The 19,666-nt window shown below is 44.8% G+C and overlaps 1 protein-coding gene across 1 annotated transcript in view; it reads right to left on the reverse strand.

Annotated features, from left to right (window-relative positions):
* The window catches only part of LOC122404554 (neurogenic locus protein delta), a 54,847-nt gene extending 36,433 nt beyond the window's left edge, over positions 1–18,414 (reverse strand). The window contains exons 1-2 of the mRNA XM_043408608.1: positions 18,017–18,414; positions 11,173–11,475 (exon numbers count right to left, since the gene is read on the reverse strand). Of these exons, the coding sequence (XP_043264543.1) occupies positions 11,173–11,475; positions 18,017–18,076 (363 nt within the window). The 5' untranslated portion in view covers positions 18,077–18,414. The remainder of the gene's footprint in view (positions 1–11,172; positions 11,476–18,016) is intronic.
* Between the last annotated feature and the right edge of the window lie 1,252 nt (positions 18,415–19,666).

The raw sequence follows: 19,666 nt of genomic DNA on the forward strand, positions 1-19,666 counted from the left end.
CGCAATCCTCGACCCTCGTTTTTGTCACCGATTTCTTTGCAATGCTCGTGAACCGTGTTTGTTCGCTGTACAGATTTTCTTGAGACTCTGAACGCTGACAGATTTTCTCGTTTTATTTAAAAAAAATGACTAGACGAATAAAACAAAATCTAGGAGTCGTAACAAGTTTATTTTGACCGGCGATTATTTAATTTTTAATTTATTTTTTCATGTTTGATTCAAAGACTTTATTAGCTATAAGGAGAGAAATATATACGAATTCAAGTACGCGAGAGCCATAACGTATATGTAGTAGCAGAGAAAGCAAGGTGAAAGGACAGATTCAACGAATTGCTATGTTGCAACCAAACTGTAATTAGCAAAGTCATCATCCTTTGCGATAGAAAAGAATTTCAGTAGCTTAATTGGCGTCGAGCATTGGTTAACACGCTCGCTACTGTCCATTTAGTTGGAGAAACAGTCGATTAGGTGCCAGAGGCTACGTGTCTACGTAGAAGACATTTAAACGAACACATGCGTTTAATCACGTAAAAGCAAAATTTATTAAACGGGTCGATTTAATACTTTGAACAACATCTGCAATAATTTAAATAAATAAAAAAGGTTTTTTATAAAAATATCTTCAAAAGTGAAATGAAAATACAAACAATATTATTATATGAAAAATTCTGATAATCTATATCAAACATGCCCAGACGGTGCAGCACTCAAAAATATTCCAGAGCCTCGTTGTTCCGTCAAATTCTAAAATAAAGCTTAAGAACGTTTAAAAATAGTTAAACTTTTGAAAAATGTACGAAACGATCTTTCGATGCCACGCCGTGGCTCGTTCCCCCTTAAGTAACGTAACAGTTATAAAAGGGACGTGTAAAAAGAAAAAAGAGAGAGAAAAAAAAAATGAGGAATATTCAACGAAACATCGCGGAAACCCGGTCGTTCTAGCGGTTCTATTTTTAACCATTCACGCTTTAATGTCTCGCGCGTAGACGAGCATGGTCTCGCGCTCGAGGAGCGTGGCATTTCCGCATGGAGAAATTTTTGTGGCCTCCATTCTTCGTCGAAAGGAGGAAGAGGAAACCGAGGATAACGAGCGATGACACCGTCGCCTTAGGCTGCGACTCCATCGCCACGGGCCTACGAAAAGTACATTGACACGCCCCATAGATGTCCTCCGTGACTTTCTTCGAACCGCGTTACACGACCATCGACGAACGCCGGAATCGGAATCGGAATCGGAATCGGAATCGGAATCGCGTTCCTAAACGAGGTATTTTTCTTTTTTTACACCCACACCTCCCCCTCCGCGAGCCACTGTGTCGAACGAGCGCGTTTAATCGCGACTCGTTACACTGAATTATTACACCAACCGAATAATTTTATTCGTTCCTTTCCTCGTTTCGAGTAATGCGAACAAAAGTCACGCTTTCACAGTCCCTCTTTAACGCCGGCCACCGTTCGCAAGAGTTCTTTTATTAATGGGTATTTCGCCGAGCGATCATTATTACTGTTCCCGGGAGTTTCTATTCCCCCCTCGCGATCTCGGTCGATTATATTCGACGGGAGAGCCGGTCGCGAAACCGGAGACGGAGGAGTCCGAGTCCGAGTCCGAGTCCGTTCGATGTCGAGTGTAAACACAAACCTCCTTCGTACGGCAGAGGTCGCGGCTGGCGACTGGTGGTAAAAAGAGACAGAGAGGGACAGAAAAAAGTCCGAGCGAAAAAAGTGAAACGTGCTAGGAACAGTAACGCACGATACGATCTTTCCTCGTAAACCGGTAAAGAAACAACTGTCCGAACGCTGGAGGAGAAAAAGCGTGGCGCAAAAAAAGAAAGGAAAAAAAAAAAACTATAAATACAAACTTTTATTTTACGATCGTACCGAAACGAGGCGCAAAGAGAAGAAACGTGGACCGAGGTAACAGTCGGAGGTGGGGAGGGGTGGTGAAAACGAGAGTATTCGAGAACGGTTCGTGTCGCGGCGGCGTCGAGTATCTTTCGCGTATGCAGAGAGAGAAAGAGAGAAGAAACAAAAAGGAAAAAAGAAGTAGCACACGGGCTCATAGGCGAGAGCGAAACGAGGCAGAAAAACGGACTCGTTCCGCGTGGACGGCACACGTTCGGTGGGACATGTTAATAAGCTTTGACAGCAGGTATATCGACTGATGCGTACCTGCTCGATGACCACGTGGTCCCGCCTCCAGGGTAGGGCAGATGCACTTCCCGTTTACGTATCTCTCGTGGTTCACCGCGACGAGGTTAGAAACCGACGGCCCATATTTATGCACTCTCTCTTTCTCCCGGTGGCATTACCAGGCGCTCACGAACGCAAAAAGATGCCCGCCGGGCAGAAACCCATTTCACCATTATTACGGGAGGCTCTCTCGTTGAGCTCTTTCAGCGTGCGTCCCGAAAGAAGTCAATCCCGCCGGGAGCAGGGTACTCGCGAGCGAAAGAAGTTTTCACGGTAACCGTGACTACGCCTCTTAGTGGCTATTTGTAGATAATTTCGAGACGCGTTTGTAATCATTATCCGTCGTAACGCTCTAATTGGTTATTCCCCGCTAATTAGATTTTGACGGTTAATTAACGGCCGGGTTTCCCACGATCGGCGCACAATGCGCCGCGGCGTACCCGTGGCGCCACCTGGGATCCAATTTTTTCCATCCCCGCGGCCTGGAGGCTTCCGCGACTCGATCCTGCCCCCGGTAATCAATCCGAAAACAAACGAGGACCGGTGCGTGCACCGTCGCGGACGTGTTGACAAGTCCATTCCGAGCGGCGAGGCCCGGTGGAGAGGAAGCGACGAGGTGGAAAGGAGGTCGATCGCGGGTGGTTCTAAAGATACGCCCGGTTACGGCGGCCAGAAATCATACGAGCTCGCCTCCGAGCAATAAGTTTGCCGCGACTGCCGTGGGACAACCTTCCTTCCGTTTCATTTTCTCGCGGACATTGTAGAAAAAAAGTCGCGTCGCTGCAGCGACATCTACCGTTCCCGTCGCGTAAAAATTTTACGGCGATTCTCCGCCATCGGTGGAGACAAATTACAGGATTATTATTTTTTTGTTCATGATAGTAAGAATGTTGCGCGAGGCTAGAGCCCCCTGGCGGTGATTTTTGTTACTTTGATCGTTATTGTCGTTGACGCCATGAGGCCATGTCCAGTTCGTGACACCAAATCTATTATTAAAGTTCAAAATATATTTTCTATACACAGCAAAGGATTATTATTTACTGTGACATTTTTATCATTTATAATCCGAATTATAATTTTATATAATTGCTTCGAAGATTGCTCAGGCTAAAAAAAAATTGTTCAGAGATTCTTCTTTGCATCGAGGGGATTGAGGATTGTCTCGCTGGGATCCCGGTGAATCCCAGCCATGCGACCGAATTAAAAAAAAAGAAACCAACGGTATTCCGAGCATCGAGACTCCGAGCAGTACCGCCGGTCAGCCGGCGTCCAGAGTCTACGTCCTCTATCTAAGACGTAATTTATGCTAAACGTTTCGCGTCGTGGAAGCCGCGCATCGCCGTATACACCCGAGTCAGCCATTCATCCGACGCCCTTCTCCGCTCGTTCCTTCGTCTGGGACGCGAATCACGCAGCCTTTTCGGCCGTGGGACCACGATCTTTCGTCTCTTTTGGTCCCACCTTCTCTCTGTCCGTTACCCCACCTTCCACCTTCCGCACCACCTTTATGCCCCACCTCTGTCTGTCTCGCACTGTCTCGCGTTCCCCCCTCGCCGTTCAACATTCGATCTTCTCGCTTTCTCTGTTGCTCTCTGGCCCGACGTCCTCCCGTCGGTACCCACGATCCTCGAGTATGTACGATACGCGCTGCTTTGTGGACCGGTACGCACCCGGAGACAGGAAGGATAAGGAAGAAAGGAATTTTTTAATGACTCTTTGAGGCGACCGATGATCCTTTGTGTGCTACCGTCGAACGCCGCGACCACGAATAATATATCGAGTTACTCCCCGTGGAAAATTTAGCGATAACCGGGTCCCCGTTTTGAAAATAGGAATTTTCTTTTTTTATCGTTGGAATTAATGGTCTCTATTAATGCATTCGGTTACGAATACAACTTCGCTTTTTATTGCATATTTTCACGATTCGTGCACCAAGTATTCCGCTTATGTTGAAGTAATAACTTTTCGATGCTACCCGCCGGGGAAATTGATACCTTATAATACGAGATAAAAATTTGAAATTAAAAAATACGATGTAAGGGGATGGCCGGGATTCAGGGTAAGTGCAGAAGGCAGAGTTGAAATATATATGTATGCGTTTATTGGTCTTTCCTCAACGGGGGTCTGGACGAGACTGACCGTTGGTCGTCCGAACATTCGGTCATCGCCGGTAAATCGGCATGTCCTCAAAGAATTGCGTCGCGATCGCGCGGCGCGACATAAAAACCCTTTTGGCGGCTCGCGGCCGCCTTTGACCTAAGGCCACGTCCATGCCACGTGTCCAAAAGCTGACCGGGTAATATCTTACAACGATGATAACGATTTATCGTACCGTGCGAAAAGAAAGTCCGCGCGCGGAATGGTGTAAAATGCGAGGCTCAGCTGCGCCGCTTATTAACCTTAACTTATAATGACAGAGAAAAACGAATGTCGAAGAAAAATGAAAATAATTGCAATAATAAAAAAAAAAGGAGAAAGGAGTGCAAGAAATAAGAGGAGCGTGTCAATTATGGGTTTTGAAGATTCCCGGGCAGATGTGCGCAAGGAAAGTTAGGTTAAAACTAAAAAATATGAAATAACAGGTTTGCAAACCGTCGAATTTTAATGGAAAAATTGGAAAAATAATTTTAGAGAGTTTGTAAAATGATAAAAATTTTTTCCGAATTTCCCAATTTCTGGGCGGCGAATGTGGGCCAACGGGTGGCTGGCACGGAGTGGGAATAACAGGAATGCAGAAAATCCCGCGAATTCCGCGCGCGGCGTTTTCCGTCGGCGCACAGTGGCCGCACTGTCGCGAGTCGTGCTGTTTTAATAAGTCGAGCAGCATGGCAGCGGTAACGCGTAGCAATTAACTCGGGCAAGAGCGAGAGAGTTCTCGATCTTGATGCAACCAGACGAAGGTTACGATTACGTATCAAGCGCTCCGGCTCTTCTGTCTTTTCCAGCCTCTTAATTAACGGCAGACACGCGCGTCTCGCGGACGAACATGCTCTCGCGCAACCACCTCTTGTCTATCCCCCCCCGACCAAAGAGAGTTTCGGTAACCTGGCTCCCTCTTATCTCCCAATCGACCGACGCGAGGTAATTAAGGAGGTATCTGCGAATGAATCCAGCGTGGAAAATCGCGTCCAACAAACCTAACAATTTGCCCCCTCGCTCGTGTACCAGTGGTACCCAACCTACTTCGTTAATGGACCAAATCAAATTTTCTGCCGGTCAAACGAATTTAAAATCATACAACGTTTGTTTAAAAATATATCAAAATACATTTCACGCTTTATTTAAGATAGCTTTGCTGGAGCTTATTTATTATTTTAATGTTTCTTTAAAAATTCAATTGCTTTACCATGGGAAAAATTTTAATGGGAGATTCTAGGGGACAAAATAAGACGAAAATCAAGAATACCAATTTTTTGATAGAGGCTTCGTTAAAAAGTTATTAACAATTAAATTTAACAATTTCAAATCGTTCTGGAAAAATTATTTTCGGATGCGGGGGTAAATTACAGTCATTTTTGGTGAATAGACATACCCCCGAAATCCTGCGCATTTTCGAGAAAAAAATTCAGTACTGGCGAAACTTAAAACATTAATAACTTTTTAACGAAGCCTCCATCAACAAATTGGTATTCTTGATTTTCGTCTTATTTTGGCCCCTAGAATCTCCCATTAAATTTTTTCCCACGGTTGACTGAACACCCTGTATAATTAACAGCGTAAAATAATTATTAATATAATTATTTTTAAGTTTTTCTAGCTTAACAATGGAAGTGTAACGAGATCACAAATGTTTCAACTTCTTTCCAAGCTCATTTTGTAGGTTGAACGAAGAGGACGAGAAAGGGTCGAGATTGGCCCGCGGGCATGGACTTTGTGCACCTCTGGTTTACGCAGTCTTGCCCGTGTCGGATGAAAGAAGCTCTCCCTTCGTCTCCGCCGTAACTGTTATTAATAGTACATTGTTGCTTTCGCTTGCTGTGCATCGCGATAATTCCAGTAATTAACGCGTTTCCGGCACCGGTCGATCCGCCGTTTCAGACTTCGAAGGATTTGCTTGCCCGTGGGAGATCCCAGCGTCGTTAACGCGAGACAAATGTGCGAACATGCCTGAACGTTGCATTTTAAATAAATTTTTGTTATTTTTTTCGACCGTTTCGTATCGACACGTCGGTTCCCATGCGATCATCGTGCCTTTTCTCGTCAATTTTTTCTTTTACAAACATTTGCAATATTCATATTACTATTACTATTTTATTTTTTGGATGCTAAACATACGAAGCTTCCATCAAGATCAAAATAAATTTGAACGAAGAAAAAAAAAAAATATTTAAAATGTTCCGTATTTTAGGGACACCCGTGGGGCTGTAAAGCATTAAATTCTTGTTTCCTGTTCTTTCGGTCGTCTCGTACGGACAGATCGATCCGCCGTCAGTCACCGCGCGACATTTCTCGTTATTCGGTCTCGCGAGCCGGCGCGCGTTTTTCGCCCGACGGAAGCTCATTCTCACGCATCGGCGCAACGAAAATAAATCCGGCACTCCGAATAGCGATTACACGTTACGACGCCGCCGCTTGTTCCCTTTGCCCCGGACGCCGGCCGCCAACATAGACGGGACTACCGTGCTGGATTCAAAGGTTGCTTCTCCGCGCAGGATTCCAACCAAGCCTCTCTTCCGAGAACGCGACTGTTTTTTTTTTCTCCTCATTCGGCGAGTTCCTGCCTTCGAAACCGACGCTCTTTCGCCTGATATAGCCCCTAATATCGGCCGATACTCGGCGAGCGAACTACAGTAAATACAATCAAACGTAAACAAAATTTGTCGCGGATCCGAAAAGCCACGATAAATAATTAACGGAACTTTCGATAAAAATCCTTGCAAAATAAGCGAAAAGAAAAACGTGGTTGGCCTCTGTTTGTCGACAACGAGAAATTCAAATCATAAATTATATTAGTATTTGAACGCCCTCTGTCGACACAGCCCTGCATGCAGTCACGTGGGTTTTGTTTGTAGCCGATTCGTATAACCTCTCACGGAACGTGTTCACGTATAATCGTAAAAGAATCACGACGAGAGAAATCACCGTCGGGGGAAAAACAAATCTACGGGAACCCGGGGACCGGAATAAAAGAAGCGAAAGATCGCTAGAGGACTAGAGACGCCGGACGAGAGGCGAGGGAATACAGCGGTGGCGTTTTTGAAGAGAGACGGCGAACGGTCGCAGAGGTGGCGCGAGGGGCGCCATATGGGTTAGTAAATTTAACTCTGCTCGTGAGAGAGCTTCGAAAGCCGTGGACGGGGAGCGATAAGAGCGAGCGAGAACGAACGAGAGAGAGATTACGAGGGAAGTGTAGAAGCACAAAAGGCCTAGCCATCTGCCAGTGGCCCTGCAGTGCGTCTCATAGGCAGAAGTGCGCGGAATAGCAACGAGCGAACTGACGTACACCAGGGATGGTAAGCAAACATTGGCGTAGACGCGCTAATGCGCCCCCGACGCTGCAATAGGCACGTTTGTCCATCGAATCAAATTTACTGTCGCACGTTTTACGGTTCTTATTTATTCGGTACACTTTATCGTACAAATTTTGGAGGTTATTTCCCCATCGGTCAAGCATTCCTTTTGCGGTTCTTATTTATTTCAGTACACTTTAACGTATGCCTTTTATCGTACAAATTTTGGAGGTTATTTCTCCATCGGTCAAGCGTTCGTGTTACGCGCTAATAACGTTACAATGTAACGCGACACGAGCGAGCAGAAAAATGTTCCCGTCTCGTCGACGTCGAGAGAATTATGGATGCAACAACAAACAAGCAATAACAGCAACAGCAGGAGGGAGAGGCAAGTGCCATGATATACCGCTCTCTTTCTTTTTATCTCGCCTTTCGTACCATCTGCCATTCCGTTCGGCGGTCCTCGTCGCACCAGTGGCCGCGCGTGCACGAAACGCGCCACGCTTTTAATGCGATCGACCTGCCTTTCTTTCGCCGCGATCGCGAGAAAGCCGGACGAGGACGGGAGAGGCTGAAATTTTTCGTGCCAACGATTCCCTTTTTTACGCTTCTGTTCATTAATTACTGGACCCGGACCGGTTACTTATCGACAGGTGCAGTGTAAGCGCCCCGTAAGATTTTTACGCGATTGTATTTCACGGGCATTATATACTTGGCTCCTCTGGTAGCGGCAAAACTGCGCCTAATTTTGGCGCTGGACGTCGACGTTTTAAATTTACGCCGTTAATACGATTATCTGGTTTAATTTTCGGAAGTAAATATTTAAAAAGTATTTATACACTTACTCGCCTCTTACGAATTTGAATGTAAAAATTTGCAAAAAAAAAAAAAGATAATATCGTTTAGAATAATGCTCTCATAATTATTTCCGCGTTTTGCGATGTAAATTGCCATGCCTTATGCTAAAACCGTTTTTTTTCTATACCTGGAACCCTCTTAGACTTAGAATCGCGAAATCAGATCTTATCTGGTAGCCATCTGGTAGCGAATTCGGCAAGAATACCCGTTTCCTGGCACGGCAAACTGGGGCTGGCACTACGCGAATATTATTCCAATATTTAAATACAACGAACCTCCAGACACTCGAGCACTGCATAAAATGCTCGGTTAAGTTTAGAAACAACGCGTGATCGCAATTAGCCACTTTTGCACGGTCCCTTGTAAAGACTAAAATGTTCGAATCATCGAGTGGGAATATTTGAATAAAAAAACTTCGACGCGTAACCCCAGGGCTTATGCCACAGACCAAAACCGTACTTCCTCGCGACTATCTACCTCATCGAAGCAGTCGGTGAACAGTTACGGAACTTCCTCCCGACCGAGATAACGACGAAATTAAAGCACCCGTGTACATACGCTTTCGACGATGTAACCCTAATCGACCAATTTACTTTGCAATTTTTTTTCTTATCGATTGTAACGGAAACCAGGAAGCACAACGATGCGAAACAGATCTTTACGAGCTCCTTGAAACGCACTGATGTAACCGTGCAAGATAAAAGTTAATAGTTTCGCCGACAGGCGGCCGGTCGCACGCTTGGGTGTCGCCACTCGTCGCTAAGAAAGAATCGGTCAACGTGATCGCAATTTAGCTCGTGCCGCGATGATTCGACCAAGAATGTGGAAAGATACGAGACGAAAGATCGCAGGTACGACAACCAACCCTTCTTAAGTCTACCAGAAGATCTTAATTTCTTTGCTCGCGGTCATTATTCCAGCGACAACGATCGCGTTTCCAACGAGGAGACAACATAACCAAGAATCGGGTAACTGCATATCAAAGTAGCTATTCCAATATTATATACAGGGTGTTCAATCAACCTAGGGAAAAATTTTAATGGGACATTCTAGAGGCCAAAATAAGCTGAAAATCAAGAATACCAATTTCTTGTCTGAGCCTTCGTTAAAGAGTTATTAACATTTAAAGTTCTGCCAGTTCTGAATTTTTTTCTCGAAATTGGGTAGGATTTCGGTGGTATATCTATTCACCGAAAATGATTATAATTGACCCTCGCAACCTAAAATAATTTTTTCAGAACGATTTGAAATTTTTTTTTTCGTCAAAAAATTCAGGCAGCTGATTAGTTTTTCGGTAAAGGAATTTTTTTTCTCGAAAATGCGTAGGAATTCCGGGGCAAGTGTAATGACCAAAAATGATTCTAATCGACCCCTGTAACCTAAAATAATTTTTTTAGAACAATTTGAAATTTTTTAATTTTCTCGAAAAATTTCACAGCTTCTCGAATTTTTTTCTAGAAATTGGGTAGGATTTCGGTGGTATATCTATTCACCGAAAATGATTATAATTGACCCTCGCAACCGAAAATAATTTTTCCAGAACGATTCGAAATTTTTGAATTTAATTGTTAATAACTTTTTAACGAAGCCTCCATCAACAAATTGATATTCTTAATTTTTGTCTTATTTTGGCCTCAAGAATTTCCCATTAAAATTTTTCCCACGGTTGTCGGAACACACCCTGTATATTTGAATACCGTTATTTGAACACTTTACTATTCTAATATTAATTTTCGATCTTTATTATTTAAATAAAGAAAATATATAAATACTTGCGCCAAGCCTGGGACTATTTTTACAATCCCGCTTGTATTCGAATACACGCTGCAAATATCTGAATAAAATATTTAAATAATATTCGAATAGTATTTGAATAATAATTGTATTTTATTAAATTATTCGAGTATGACACCACTGCGCGTTGATTTCCGTTGTTACAAACGCACTAATTGCCCTTTGTTACTTTTCGCTACTGTACACTATCGCGCCCACGCGAAACGAATCAGAGATCCCTGGTTCCAGATTGGCGGGAACAGCCGCCCGTAACCCGTAATCCCGGGCGACGTTTCGCAAATGAACGTGAGAACAGATCGCGACCGTAGTTATTCATAACGTATCGATGTTTTTCCGCGATTCATTTGAGCGCGTATCTCCGTCGAGTTCCGCTTACGTTAGCATCACGAATCCATTTTTTCGCGTCCCACGTCGCACGCAACGTTATGGTAATCGACACTAGATCGCAAAAAAAAAACTACGGAAACGACGAGGAATCGCGATTTTTCGCTTATCTGCGATCGCCGCTTCACGGTACTCGCAGCAACTGCTCTTTTTCTTTTTTCATATTTTTTTATCGTTCGTAGTCATAAATCACGACGTGACAATGTTTAATTTATGTCACGGTTGAACACGATTAACATGCTATCGCGTTTTTCCACCTAACGGTTCGATGATGCGAACGAAATCCAAGTCGAATATCTCGGAAACGTAGGGAAACGTCGAACATAACCTTCAAATCACAGCGCGGCATGAACATGGCCGACTTCCGTCACCGTATCCGGTTAGTTATAATACTTTTCAACTGACGTCGATGACAAGGAATTTGAAGTTTCGTCTCCGAGACATTCGTAATCAGACTCGTTTATAACTGTATATAAATATGAAATATGACACTTACCGGCCACGTGAACTCGAATGGAAACCTGATGGGATTGGTGAAGCTCGGCATGGCGACGTTAGGGCTCAGATTGACGATGTTCTCGCCCAGAACGGGTGTGACGACGTCGCCGTACGTGCACGGCGTCGTCGTGTCGATCTTCACCTGATATTGTTTCAGGCAAACCCTGAACCTGGTTTTGCAAACGCCCGAGCACTCGCCCGTCTTGGACGTGCTGCCGGAGCAACACTTGCCCAGATTGTCCTTTCCGTACTCGTTCACGAACGACTTCAGCCTCAACTCGAACACCCCAGAGGCGTTTATCTGAAAACATTCACGCACGTTCGTTTCAAGAAAAATCTAGTTTCAAAGAAACTCGAATAATATTGTGTCTTTCATGGGTTACATCGGTTTAATATTAATAGAATTTCAATAAAGAACCTAAAGTAATTTAAAGTAACTTTCATATAGTAATTGTCGATAATTATTAATGATAACGATAATTGGTAAAGCAGATTTGGTGGCTGAGAAGTTCGATATAGACGTGGGCGGGAAGCCCGTAATTCAATTCGTTTAATGTATTCCTAGAACGCCCCACAGGCGTTGATCGCACATGCTGCGCTGACACGCCAACCGCTAGTAGCGCCCTCGGCGCTCGACGGATTAAACGCTACACGATTCCTGTATCTCAGTTTCGTTACACACGCGACCCTCGACGCACCTGTCGCTCGAAACGCGAACGTATCAGAAAACCCATCGATCGGAATATATTTAGAATAATCAATGACTTAATCAGCCACGGACCCTTTTTGGAATTAATTTAATTTTATATTCCAGTTACACGTTTTAGAAGGACACGAATGTTTCACGACGCAAGGTCTTCCGTCTCATTATGGATTTGTTGCGACTTAATTATCGCGTTATTGAATCATCGTGCTGCATACATAATTCGAGACGACAAACTCCGACCAAGCGTATTTATCAACCTTCTAAGAAAATCGATTACACATAGTTTGCCAACATAACCACAAAAACACCGAGATAATCGTTTTTCGTTTGACAAGATATGCAAGATAATTATTAAAAAGTGTACAAGACGCGAAGCATATGGTCGCGTTCCGCATTTGTGATTCTACGATCGCGCCATATGGCGCGGCTACGGCACTTAAGGGGTTAACCTAGTAAGTTCAACTACCGCAACAAACACTAAAAGTGTATTCGAATTTTCCTGAAGGATGTGTGTCTGCTTGTTACATTCTTTCTTTGGCGTTCGATGGGCCGTTTCTCGTCGATGTTTCTTAATGATGGTACCGACGAATATTCGCGAAATACGCGTAATCGCGACAAACTTGGCCAGATCTCCAACGTCGGGGGGTCGCCTCGTGCTCAACGACCGAACACGCCGCCGGGGCAGCACGTGTGTAAGCGCGTTTTTGCGCACGCGTGTCTCGCACTGCGCGTCTCCCAGGAGGAGCAGAGATATCCGCGCGAGTGACCCGACAAAAAGCACTTTTTTCACTCGCCAAGACATGGACGGGGCGGGGAGAGGGACGGGGGGAACGGGAGGGTGTCAAAGGGGGGAAACAGAGGCGCAGATGGACATTTCGCCACGCGTGCTGCCGGAGCACCGACGATCATGGAACACGAGGGGCGTTTTCGACGGGAGAAAAAAGAAAGCCCTGGAACCAGTCGTAAATGTATTAACGTACGCTACCGGTTCCTTCGGGCGCCGAACCAACATCGCGAAGAATTAATCGCGACGGTAGGCGTCGAGAACGTCTCTCGTCGGCTGTTTTTTTCTATCGGGCATAAAATTTAATCTAATTGCTGCCCGTGATTCATGACGGACACGGGCGAAATTCTTATCTGGACGAATGTTTTACGTTTAGGACAATTACTACGATACCGGTCGGATTTACATTATTTTTTTCCCTCTTCGAGGTTAGGTTATTAACAGAATACCTCGGTTTTCATTTTTCGATGTATCAAGTTTTATTCTTTTCATACGATACTGATATTTTTTATATATATATTCAATCTTGGCACGATAATAGTGACGTGTTGCTAGCTAGAAAATTTAAAATGCAATATTTCTATACTGTATGATGCCTTTCGATAGAAACTGGTAAATTTGGAGGTTAGAATTTCAATTTTACAACTCTTGACATCGCGCCATCTATTATTTGGATACAATTCTACTCATGACACACGGATGTACGTTTTGTGAGACGAAACGCAAAAACTCGAGACAAATGTCACTCGTCTTGATTACTTTGTATGCATCGAGGAGTCGAAACGCTTCTACAATGTCTCTCGAAGGTCCCCGTTGAATCGTCCGAGTTTCGTGAAGATTTTAAGATCGAGTCGCGCCTAGTCGTCTCGGCGACAGGAATCGGGAGGGACCGTTTTTCTTCGGCGACAGTATCCAGTGTAAACAGAGCCGTTGCGTCAATATTTCTTCGTTCCTACCCTCGACGTTCGGGCCAAGAGTACTTGACCACTGTGGACAATGGCCTACGGCTACGCGCAAGCATACGCTCGCTTGTGCAAGTGCACACAGGCACGCAGCCAGCAGCAGACTAGCGAGGCCTTCCCACGAGACATTGTATAGCCAAGCAAAACTATACATATATCGTCTCACGTGAACGAGAGGAGCGCACTAACCTTACTATCGAGCCTGCGGATCGTTTTACGATCTCGCTGGTCGACTCAGACCGTCCATTACACCCCTCGTTGTCAACTCGGAATTTTAGACGTACCATCGCCTCTTTTTTTTTTTTTTTTTTAAATTGCATCGAATTACAATTACAATTTGATACGATTTTATGTAAAAGCTCCTATGGGGCTATAATTAGACCGCAGATTTTATGCATTCGATTCTATTTAAAAACGATATATAATATCTATTTATTTCTATCTTTAACAACAGGACTAAAATAAATCGAAATAAAATGTTTATACGGGGTGTTCGGCCAACCGTGGGAAAAATTTTAATGGAAGATTATGGATGCCAAAATAAGACGAAAATGAAGAATACCAATTTGTTGATAGAGACTTCGTTAAAAAGTTATTAACAATTAAATTAACAAATTTCAAATTGTTCTGGAAAAATTATTTTCGGTTGATGGGGTCAATTACAATCATTTTTGGTCATTACACATACCCCCGAATTCCTACTCATTTTCTAGAAAAAAATTCGAGGTGGTAAATTTTTCGACAAATTTAAAAAATTTCAAATCGTTCTGGAAAAATTATTTTCGGTTGCAAGGGTTGATTACAATAATTTTTGGTCAATAGACCTACCCCCGAAATCTTGCGCATTTTCCAGATAAAAATTCAGTACGGATGGAACTTTAAACATTAATAACTTTTTAACGGAGCCACCATCAACAAATTAGTATTCTTGATTTTCGTCATATTTTGGCCTCTAGAATACCCCATTAAAATTTTTCCCACGGTTAGCCGAACACCCTGTACACCTATAATAACTGAAATTTAGATTCGAACTTTAATAGTTTTATTTCGAATCGTGCATATCCAGCCACCTCGAGTCCAAACAATTTTACATCAAAATCAGTTATGACGTTCGAGAAACTTTTCGTGCACCGTTCCCATACAGAGTTTCGTAAAACGACCGGCGTCAGTTTTGCAGGCGGCAATAAACGAGGCAGCTTTATGAGCCGTAAGGTTCCGAGAGAGAAAAATATACAATCGAACGAAAAATACATAGTATATATATGTATATATATTCCCCTGACCGAGCAATTCTCATTACCTCACGTAGAAGAGGCAAAAGGCTCCCGGAGGTGCGTATGTATACAGACAAGTGCGCGCGTGCTCGGTCCTCGATGAGGAATTCTCATTTTTGGCGCGCTGGAGCGCTATTCTCGGAACGGGAATGGCCGCCGCCGACTATTTACGGATACAACAACCGGCGTTATTTCGTCACAAAACAATTTTCAGGCGCACCCTTTCGGTACTTCTTCCGAGCGTCTCGCGTCGCGATACACCGCGATACGAGGAAACAAAGAGTTTCGTATATTCTCTCTCCGGCGATTTTCTCGACCGGTGTCGCCCCCCTCCCCCCCTCGCCCTGCGCGCGAAGGACGAAAAGAAGTCGAGGCGCAAGAGTTAGAAGGGCGCCATCGTCGGTACGGGCCAAACGAGCGAGGAGAGCAGACGAAGAAGAGCTAGACACTTCTAAAAGAGTGGATCCAGATTTAGAGTTGTACGCGGCGAATACTGTTGCCTTTTCTCCTCTTTCGCCGGATGGCTCGGGAGTCTGGCCGCTCGGCGCGAACGAGAACGATATACGACTGGCGTGAGCGGGACGGAGATAGAGATAGAGAGAGAGAGAGAGAGAAGAGTCGGAGAAAAAAACATCTCTCCCAGGAAGAATACGTTCGGAACCCGCGGGGCGAGTCAGTGAAAAAGAACCGAAAGCTACGCACGCAATCACGAAAGGACGTTACATTCGACGGAATTTTACGAAATCGGTTCAGCGAGATCGGCGCCGAGCGTTAAAATTGGAAAGCGCCCTTACGTCTAGCGTGCCGTTCGATCGGGCGCGCGCACGCTCATCGATGTATCGCGTTAGGCTGAATAAATACCGTTATTGTTATTATTGTTCGAGGCACGGTAACAAATATGCGTACAAATTTCAGGGAAACTAAGATACACAAATGCGTAAGCGGTGAGATACGAATGCTGTTGTTGAAACCTAACCTGAAATACATTCCTAGTGAGGATGGCCAGAAATTTAGTAGAATGATAGATGGCGAATGAGAACCACGCACGATTTATCGCAACGTTTATTCAAACAGACACTCGAACAGTAATTCGTTCTTTAAAATCGTATCGTTCATTATTTATTCAAGTTAAACTGTGAATTAGGTTGTAAAACAGGCGTCCTGAACTTTTTTTAAATTTGACGGATAAAGTCTTTCCATGAAGTTAGGATTTGGAAAATTACAAACTGTTGGAAACAACGACAGTCTAACCTCTAAACCAGTCAAAATGACCCATTCGTAATTTCTAATAAAACTTGTAAAAAATTTGGTCGACTGAATTTTTGAAAATTTACAATTTTCTATGAGAGAATATATAAACACTTATTTCCATTGCATTACATATATATTTCTTCGCGTATCTATCGTTTCAATTTCTTTGGTACAAATAAACACACTATAATTGTCAATATTTCTAGTGTTAAAAAGCATATATGTACGAATACGAATTTGAACAATTTTACGTAAGTTTAAAGTGTCGTTCATCTATGATCATCCTAACCAGTCAGTGTGTCAAATTTTCGAACATTCTAATTCTAACCTCAAAATGTTTCAAATATCGTCGCGTGACTGCTCATTCGATAATTGAAACATTCATTTAAAGAATAACGCGTAAATGATCGAACATTTGAAAACTTCAACCCGTTTGAAAATCTGATATTCCAACCTCTAAATATAACCGTTTTGTCATCATCGAACGATGACAGGCTGACGGTATCAAGAAAAGCGTTTATAAATAAGGTTAGAAAATTTGGTCCACGGCAGGTGGATGGAAATTACGGTATAGAACGCTGACACGAGGGAGCAGAAAACTCGTTCGTAATTGGGACAGATACACGCGTGATTGGTAATGAAAGAAAGACAAGCAGCGATCGCACTTACGCAAGTATTTAATTAGACGCGAGGAAACGTATCGGCGATAGATGCGCGCGCACGAGGGAGAGAGACGCACGGTAAATATATAGAGCTAGGGGTTCTATTCTGAACGCAGCCATCGCCGGAGTGTCATCGTTTTTATCCATAAATACCAACAGAGCTTACGGGCCCGACCGACCGGTTTGACAGACGGGAACGTCTTGGATTCCGAACCAAAACATCGCGCCATTCATCGGCAGCTCGGCCGAAGGTCGACCACGGTGCCACGAAGTTGACAAACGTATCCGTGGGATTTGACAACAGAACGCACGATCCCCGTAGGTTCGTTGACAAAATAATCCTTTCATCGTTTATGTGGCCCCGGGCCTCGGTGAGACTGTGCAGACACGTTTCCGCTTTGGGAATTTATCGGCTCTATAGATCACGCTTACGCGCCTGTTATCGACTGGTCGAACTCTTTTTTTAACTTTTAACGGCGAGGTGACGTTGAGCCCCTCCGCCACCGTGAAATAAAGATAGACGCGCATTGATATTTTCTTTCACCCAACGTTTGGATCAAATTTTGATATCGACTCTATCGTGAAACCCATCGCGATAATTGAATGGTGTCGAAAGAAAGGCCCAGCGAACGTAAACCGAAACGTATCCCCGGGATTGTTATCGTTGGATCCACAACTTTACGCTTGTATATATCACAGATTGAAGACAACAGAAATGGGCGAAATTCTAGCGTGGATAAAAAGTGTCGAGTAACAATCAAAAGACAAACATCCATTTTGTTTATTTATTTGAAGAAACATAACTTCAATTATCGATGATGAACTTTTACAAAATTCTCTGATACAAATGACTGTTTGAAGTTCAACAGGATTCTTCTCGTCTCTGGTGCGCGACAGGGCAAACCGACAAACGAGAGGCAACGCGATACGTCTGAGCGCGAGATCCTTTGCCAAAGGGGCGGTTATAAAAGATTTCGACGCGTTGGAAATGAAAAGGCGGGTTCGCACGTTCGACGAACGCTACTAAAAATAAACAGAAAACGTTTCCCACCTTCGACCGGCGATGGAACGTTTTTCTTTCGCGGTTTCCAAAATAAACCAAATCGTTCGGTGATCACGTTTATCGAGAAGACCGATAAAACCTGTTTTAGATCCGAGGAGCGGATCGAAGGTCGAGGGTACGTGATGAAAATCGGCGCTTACCGCTCGGGGTTCCGGTAAAAGCACGACGGCGGCCGTCCACACGAGCATCTTGGTCCACATGTTTGGTGGTTGTTCGGTGTCGATGTTTACACGCCGCCGGTAGTCGGTCGGCGGAGGTGTGTGGACCGTGGTGCCCTGGTGTGCTCGTCGGCGTTACCTCCTCGCGGTGATTTCGCGAGGCTGCATAGCCACCGTACCAGATACGAGGTGTACGCACCGTCGTATCCTCCTCTTTCGATCCGAAGACGAAGCGTACGTACAATTTAATCCTCGTTGGAAGTCGCGGCGCGAAACTCCGACCGGCTTTTTCTTTTCGCGCGAGAACAGATGGTAAAAAAAAAAGGGAAAACAAAGAAAACAACGAACGCTAACTCGCGGTCGAAGGAGCTGCCACGGTCAACTCCTGTCTGGTCGCACTGTGTAACACTGATAATAGAAGAATAATTGAATTGGTGTATCCGACGATGGCAAATAGGTATTCCACGGATATCGCGAGAAATATTATATGAAAATCACGCGCGATCACTGAACACTGTGTGACACACTTTATTCCATTATCCGTGGGACGCTGAGAGTCGTAGAACAGCTTCGTCCAGGGTACGATTAGATCGCCGATGGGATGTAATACTTTCGTGCGTAGGATTTACGAAAAAACCTTCGGGGGGGCTACGCCTGTCTATTTCTCTGTCGTTGGATGATTCTTTTGATATCTCCTGATTTGTTGTTTCTTTTCTCGTTTCTCCGGCTGTGTCGTACGCGTGTTGTGTATATTGCGATAATTGTCGTCAGTGTATCGAACTGTGATTTCCCCAATGATCTCTCACTACGCCCGTGTCGAGCGTTCGTTCGCGGCACACGAGCCACTACGTTGACGAGGAGCACGACGATTCGCCACGAGCATAATTCTCCACGGTAAAGGCACGTATACAACACTCTCTCCTCCTCGCCAACCGTCGCAACAACGACGAGTCGCGCACTGACTGGCCGTCGGCGAACCGTGAGGAATATTCTCTCAGCGACCGGCAAGAGTAGAAGGAGAGGAGGCGGTGGTGGTGGCGGAGAAAGAGTAGGAGTAAGAGAAGGGTGGCGGCGGAGAGGCAAAGGTGGAGGTGGAGCGAGGATACCCTCGTCGTGTGTGACGAGTCAAAGACGAACGGGAGAGTCAATGTGCCTCTGGCTCGTAAGAGGGGAAGTTTTCGTAGGGCCAAGGGTAGGGGGAAAGAAGGAGAAGTTACGCGCGAGAGAACCGGCACGAAAGGCACCACTCCGCAGCTGAGGTACTACTGGATCCAGAGATGCGCCCTTTTGGCCGCGTACCGGTGCCGTGAGCCCGTAATTTCCTTGTGGAGGTGCACGCCGTTCCTTGTGTGTGCGCGACCGTAGAGCAGCTTGTCTCGCTCCTCTGCCCTGTTGTAGTCCTCCCTCGATGCACTCTCGTATCCTTTTTCTCTTTCCCGCCAACGAGCAGGCTGTCTCCTCGAAACGTTTCCGCGCCACTAACAGGCAACACTAGCGCCACACCGCGTTAACTCCGGCAACCACTGTAACATCGACTCCTCGCGTAACACTACCAGCACGATCGACAGATGGCGAGTCCGATCTACGGTTGGTTTCGCGTGCACGTTAGAGCGCCGTAGGAACTCCTGGCTT

Source organism: Colletes gigas, unplaced genomic scaffold, assembly GCF_013123115.1.
Source record: "Colletes gigas isolate AHSC1104 unplaced genomic scaffold, ASM1312311v1 Colletes_gigas_Sc00003, whole genome shotgun sequence".
NCBI classification, from domain to species: Eukaryota; Metazoa; Arthropoda; class Insecta; order Hymenoptera; family Colletidae; genus Colletes; species Colletes gigas.